Source organism: Caenorhabditis briggsae (genome assembly GCF_000004555.2).
Source record: "Caenorhabditis briggsae complete genome, chrV, whole genome shotgun sequence".
In the NCBI taxonomy this organism is placed as follows: Eukaryota; Metazoa; Nematoda; class Chromadorea; order Rhabditida; family Rhabditidae; genus Caenorhabditis; species Caenorhabditis briggsae.
Genome location: NC_013488.2, coordinates 11119919 through 11126833, shown reverse-complemented (window position 1 = coordinate 11126833; position 6915 = coordinate 11119919). Strand labels below are relative to the sequence as shown.

Sequence of the window (6915 nt, the reverse complement as noted above, 5' to 3'; positions counted from 1 at the left end):
TTCTTTCGGCGCTTCATCAGGATGAGATCCGGGTGTCAGAGGACGGATTACGGTTAACATAAAATCTTGTTGAAATTGACCAAATGTAGAAAGACTACTGTAGGAGATGGTGCGGATGACGTCCTGAAAATAAGGAGTTTTTTTGGTTAAATAGAAATTTAACTTACGAAATGTCTCCGATCAAGTAAACTGACAGAATGATCATTGAGAGCCAAATATATTTTTCTNTCATTGTCAGTTNTCCGGCCCCGGCGAGCCTGTCATTCCACAAGTTTTGAAAATTTCAAAAAACACAAGAGGAGCCTTATGTGATTTTTTTCGATCATAAAATTTTTTTCGAGTTTTTTTTTGATATTTTTTGATCAAACAGACAAACAATCCAAAAACCACAAAAAATATAGAAAATTGTATTGAGAGCTCAAAATTCGGTTCAAAATGACAAAATTTTTGCTACCGGGCCTTGAAATTTTCCACAGGCCCGGCCCGGGCTTTGGCGGCCCGGCCCGGAATTTTACAAGTATGCCATACACCAAATTTGGAAACTTACGAATTGAATATAGCGTCTATTCTGTCCGAGTGAAAGAATACGAAAAATCTTTGAATTGCAATTGCCAAGTTAGAGAAGAGAATCGAACGAAGAAAGAAATCAATCAAGTACAACATTACAAGATAAAGGTCTGATAGTTGATACATTCAAATTTTTACACTATTTTTTTAGAGGCACTCACCCGAATGTACAAAACTTTCCGTAGTAATTGAGAATAAAGTAGCTGGAACGTTAAATACGAAATTAATAGAAGAAACGATAAATGCTGAAAACGTCATTTGTACCAGGAACCAGAAGAACTTCATCTGAAAAGGAAAATCTAAAATCTACACAGTTATATAGAAACTGACCGGTTTTAAATATCCCCAAAGAAAAATTGATACAATTAAAAATGCCCCAGTGAGAACTATCGCTGCAACTGCTGATAGAATAAAGAAAATGATAACAAAATAGTAAATCCCGTTCTTCTGAGAATCTGGAATGGTGTCATCTATCTGAAAATATTCTAGCAAATTCCTTTGAAATGAATGTCGTCTTACTTCAGCGAATGGAGTTCCTGGTGTTGATGGAAAAATTTCACTGTGAACAAAATTCATTTGTAATGGATAAACAAAGTGTTATTTAAACCTGTTTTTTAATGATAAATGCAAATAATGTGATGCAGTAGGTTCTCCTTTTTATTTCTTTCGTCAGCAGTGAGCAGCTGAAATGGAAATTGGAACCACGTGAAGGCGGCAGCGGAAAGTTTCTAAATCCGGAAGCATAGTTCAACTAGATATTACTATTATTCATTCCAGAACGGAAATTTTTAAAGGGTAATATCTGAAAAAATGATATGTTCAATGCGTCATTTACAATCAATACACATCATTTTACAAAAAAAAAGAAACAAGAATAAAATAAGAATCGAGGGTGAATTTCTCATGGAACTGTTATCTTGAGGGTAATTGCTCGTATTTTTTGCTGCTTCCAAAGCAGTTTCCATGTCCAGGTTACAGTAATCCGAGTTGCAGATGTAATAGGGAACACTATTGAGATATGAGTATCCTAGCTGGAAAATCATTGACATTAGAGGAACAAGTGATCAGGAATCACCGATAATTTCTGATCCCCTTGTTCGTTTGCTGATATGCAACCTTTAAAGTAATACGTTTCATTTGCACCATTATTAATGTAAATAACATAAACCGCAATGAAACAGTAGTGCCCTTCACATTCACCTGAAAATATAGCATTCAATATAAATTCCTATGCATAGAAATACGAACTTCCTTCATCCACAAATGACTCATTTGTTCGCAGTGAGTCATAGTTGTTCTTGTAGTGAACATTTGGTTTCTCGTAATTTCTGTTATCAACGTCAGCGTCATATCCACTTGTGAAGCATTTTGTTCTTCCGGGGATTATGGGGTACGGTAGATTTGGAGTCTCCGGAGTGTTACAGCTCGGCTGAATATTTTACCGTTTTTCCTAGAATAGAAGCACATCCAAGCCGTAAACTTTTAGTTCAATTATCCTGTGAAAGATATCGAAAACTTGTCAACTAATAAAATAATGGTAATATTAAGGTAAAAAATGCTTCAGTTGACAAATGTTTGATATCTTCCAAATGAATCTAAACAGTTGTGCTTAAAGTTGAAGGTTTGGGCGAGCTTCCATCGAAGAAAATACGGTAAGTGGAGTGATAAAAAAAGAAAAACAAACTTCCACACATCTGCAGTGAATATAATAGTGTTCCCGATGCATTGAAACATTATAACAAGCCTTTGCAAAGAAATTTCGAAGTAACCTCTCTGGCATATAAATGCTTGAGCCCACTAGAAAATCTCCAGAATCTGCATCTGTATTGCAATTAACTTCCTCGTTCAAATCTTTCAAGTCTGTATTCTGATTCGGGTACTTATCCATGTCATATCTGTCTCGTTTAAGCTGAAAACTTTTTTTTTTCGAGAGAAACTATTCGAGAAGTTGAGAGAACACATACATATGAAATAATCCTGATACATTTATTACATGCTTTCTCTTGATAAACGTTTTGAACTATGGATTTGCATGTAGTTATTCGAATTATAGAGACGTTTGTGTGAAATAAGTTTGGGACGTTACAAAAGTCGGTGCTGAAATTTTGTGGAATTTATTTTCAGGATCCGAACCTGCAAACGGTACCTGCAATAGCAAACCAAATTATCATCGTAGTCCAACGTGCAATTGTAGGATGGTTTAGTAGCACCAGCGATACAGGACTGAACATTTTTTATTTAACAATAAATCATAATTGTAAACCGGGCCCTGGCATAGCTTATTTTAGAATAAATATCTTTGAATTAACTAAAACAACTAGACATGAAAGAACTCGACGGGTACTACAAAATGATATTTTTGGAAAACTGTATTTTGTCTATACACAAAATTATAAGTGGTTAATCCGGTCGGATATCCGGGGCGAACCGCGCCGGGCGGGGACCCGCCTGTTTTTAGGCCCTTTTCGTCCCCAACCTTGTTAAAAAAAAAACTATGACAAGGTCCTGTTTACAAGTATGCAATCAATAATTTTTAATTTTTTTTCTGAAAATTCATTTTCTTGAAGCTAAACATTTTTCAAGATTCGTCTCAAAAAAAAATTATTTCAGGTTTCGAGTATTCGAGTTTCCTCTCAAAAATTAATCCTGAGATATTAATTTCCCAAAACTAACCCTCTCGACACTATTGAAGGCTCCCCGTGATATTGTGCAAAAGTCCCCAACACAAGTTCTGAAATGTTTATTCTTTCTAAAATTTTCCTCACACACTGAATCACCTAGAATCGATGTACATACTGTCCTCGAAACATCTTACTGCATTTGACATTTTGAAAGAGCGAAGAAAAATGATAAACGGAAAAATCAAAATACCAGGCAACATAGAAAATAAAGTGTGAAAACTTCGCCAATTTCATATGCCTAATCTCCTTTTTTTCACCTGTTATGACATTTTTAATAAGAAAAATCTAGATTAAGTTTTTTTTTGGTATTTACATGATTACAGAAAACCAATTTTGATATTTTTATTAGAAAAGTGACGATATTAAAAACAGTATGAACATATTAGTTTTGTATTTGAAAACGGAATTCTTATCATCTTTTTCTTTTTCTATGGAACGATCCACTTTGATTGTAGAATTTTTAGCAGATTTCAGAGCTGTTTCTCTGTTCAAGTTGCAAAAATCCGTGTTGCATATGTGGTATGAAATCTCATTGAGGTATAAGTAACCGAGCTGAAAATAAAAACCGAATGAAAATGTGTCCGTTGAATTTAGACAATACAATTCATACCTGAATGGAATAGCCTCCCTGCTCATTTGTTGAAATACATCCTTTGTAGTAGATATCAATTTCATTTTCACCAATTTGAGCTAGAACTGATGCCACGAAACACAAACCTCCGCGGCAAGTACCTGAAAATTGAATTCATTATCTGACAATTATGTGGATTGAACTTACTATTCTCGTCTACATAGCTGTCATTACCCATTAGCATTTGGTAATTATCATTAAAATAAGTGTCGGGTTTTTCATACTTTTTCGGATTCACTTGACCATCATATCCACTTGTGTAACAGGATACGGTAGGTGGTGGGAGAGGATACGGTATCGGAACTTCGGGAGAATTACAATCAGTCTGGAACAAACTTTTGTTTTTTTTCCTCACGTTTTTCACCTTTGTGCATCTACAGTAGATATAAAAATGATCTTTATGCATTGATACGTTGTAGCAGGAATCTGCGAAAAAGTTCCGCCCAATCATTTCTTCTCGCATAGATACTGTATCGAAAACAAAATCTGATCCTTCTCCTTGTAAACTACATTGAACCAGTTCTTCATCATCAGACGGACTTGGGCCAATTCTGTTTTTGACCTCAAAAATATCTGTGATTTTTTTAACAAAAAGGTCTGAACTTGCATAAGAAATAATCCGAAGGCATTTGTTGCAGACTACTTGAACGTATTTTCGTTTGAATACTTGTTTGCATTCAATTATCGGGAGGGCTGTGTAGTTGGACCAGAATATTTTATCATCATTACAGTAATCAGTTCTAGAAAAAGCAGTATTTGGGGTCAGGGTATAAAAATAGATATTACTTGCAGTAACAAGCTAACTCATCATCATCTTGCATTGAACAGGTGTACGGTGGCATTTTCACTCCAGTAATGCATGTCTAAAAGTTTCTGGAATCAGACGAATTTGAAAATTAGAAACCTGACCCTTATTTTTCTCAACGATACGAAAGCTCCTGTTCGAATAGCAACACAGAAATCTCCCTCGCACGTCCTAATTTATTTGAAATGTTGTAAAATTTTTATGCCGCGTCCCAAGTTCCCAAATCTGGAATGTCTGGACCTAGAAAGCAGTCCAAAGTGAGTGTACGGTCGCAGTGGTTTTGACTGGGCAAATTTGAAAACCTTAGGGAAGATGGGGGTCGTTTTGTACTGCATTCTAATCCCAGAAACACCAGATTTGGGAACTTTGGACGCGACATTATGAAACAAAGATCTTACGTATTCGCAAGAAAACTGTTTTCTCTGAAACATTTCACTCCGTCTGTGGTGATAAACAGAGAAATGAGAATAAACAGTTGAAGCCAAAACCTCATTTTTATTTCTGGAAAGTTCTAAACTCTCCCAAATCAGAAATGGGTCAATATTCAACGTCTCATTCTGGATTTAATCAAGATTGAGTGTGGATAAACGACTTTATTACTTTTTTCGCGAAAAAGGCATAACACCGTTGGCAGAATACGTAGGATAAGAATTAGGATTGAGTCACCTTATTTCAACAATAGAAAAAATAAGAGACATAGTAGCCAAAAATCCAGAAACAACAAAATGAAAATGAAAAACTAGGTTGGAAATTGTCTCTGGAATAATAATTGACTATACTTGAATTCTTTTTGGAGTCATCGAGAACACTTCGAATATTGTAATTACAGTAATCTGAGTTGCAAATGTAATATGGATAATCATTGAGAAGAGAGTATCCGAGCTATGAAAAATCAAGATTTGAATTTTGTGATTTTTTTTTTCTTACCTGAAGCTTGTTATCTCCATGTTCATTGGCTGAAATGCATCCTTTGTAGTGAACCTTCTTGAGTTTATTTTTTATGTATACTTCATCGACCGCTATGAAACAAAAATGACCTTGACACTCCACTGAAATTTAAAGTTTATGGCTGACTTTGAAATACTGCGCTGACCTCCTTCATCAAAATAACTGTCGTTTATCATCAAACGTTGATAAAACTCTTGAAATTCTTCGCTTTCGTTCAGATATTTCTTTCTATTAACATCATCATCAAACCCAGAAGTGTGGCAGGTTAATGTAGGTGGAGGTATAGGATACGGTAAATCAGATTCAGGAGTGTTACAGTTTGTCTGAATTTTTATCAGATTTTTCATAAATTTAGAAACTCGGGCAAAACCTGTAATAAAAGGGCCTCACACACTATCAAGTTGGAGCTCAATTATCTTGATTACTGTGCAAGATATCAAAAATGTGTCAACTGACAAAATACTCCTGATATTATGGTGAACAATTTATCAGTTGACAACCTTTTCAGATCTTTGACAGCCAAGAAAAATAGGCTCAGAATTGGAAGTTAAGAGGCCCGTCTATTACAGAATTTACGGGTATCCGACCTGATTACATCTACAAAAGACATGAAAATGTTCAGAATGCATTGACACATTATAACATGCATTGGAGAAAAAATTTCTAGCGATCATTTCTTTTGGGGAGGATACTGGATCAAAAACGAATAAACTGGATTCTCCATTCTTGGCACATTGAATGTCATCAGAAACCTCTGTTGGTTCTGTAGCAGTGTCATACTTCAACTGCAAATCTTTGCTAAGTTAGAAATTGAAAAATGGCAAAAATCATACATAAACCATAATTCTGAGACAATTATTACAAGAAACGGGAGCATAAGTCCTGTCGTGTACTTCTTTACATGCAATGATCGGAAGAATCTTCAAATCTTCAGTATGAAACAAATGAGGAGTATTGCAAAAGTTTGTGCTAAAAATTAAAGTTATAAAATAAATAACAGAAGTTTCCTACTTGCAATAACATTCCATCTCATCGTCGAAATGCAATGAGCATGGGTATCGTGGCATACTTGCGCCAGAGACACATGTCTGAAACATACATAGAAAATCTTAATTGAAGAATTAAGGTACCCGTATCATTCCCATTGAAAAATAACCTGGGCGGATTGCTACGCAGAAGTCACCTTCGCATGTTCTGAATTGATCTGATATTATTCACACTTGTGGAAAAGATGGCCGGCCCGCCGGCCGGAGCGGGCCGGGCCGGCCCATGGCCGGGCTGAG

The 6915-nt window shown here is 35.6% G+C and overlaps 2 protein-coding genes across 2 annotated transcripts; both read right to left on the bottom strand.

Annotated features, from left to right (window-relative positions):
- Positions 1-714: 714 nt before the first annotated feature.
- CBG09442 lies at positions 715-1143 on the bottom strand (the record flags this gene model as incomplete). Its single annotated transcript, XM_002636917.2, has 3 exons — positions 715-852; positions 898-1041; positions 1087-1143. 3 exons carry the CDS (start codon positions 1141-1143, stop codon positions 715-717), a joined length of 339 nt encoding a protein of 112 aa, XP_002636963.2.
- A 472-nt stretch (positions 1144-1615) lies between these two features.
- Positions 1616-6729, bottom strand: CBG25136 (the record flags this gene model as incomplete). The annotated part of the gene is made up of 7 exons (XM_002636918.1): positions 1616-1767; positions 1816-1996; positions 2252-2476; positions 3859-3980; positions 4027-4441; positions 6466-6601; positions 6644-6729. The coding sequence occupies 7 exons, from the start codon at positions 6727-6729 to the stop codon at positions 1616-1618; spliced, it is 1317 nt and encodes a 438-aa protein (XP_002636964.1).
- Between the last annotated feature and the right edge of the window lie 186 nt (positions 6730-6915).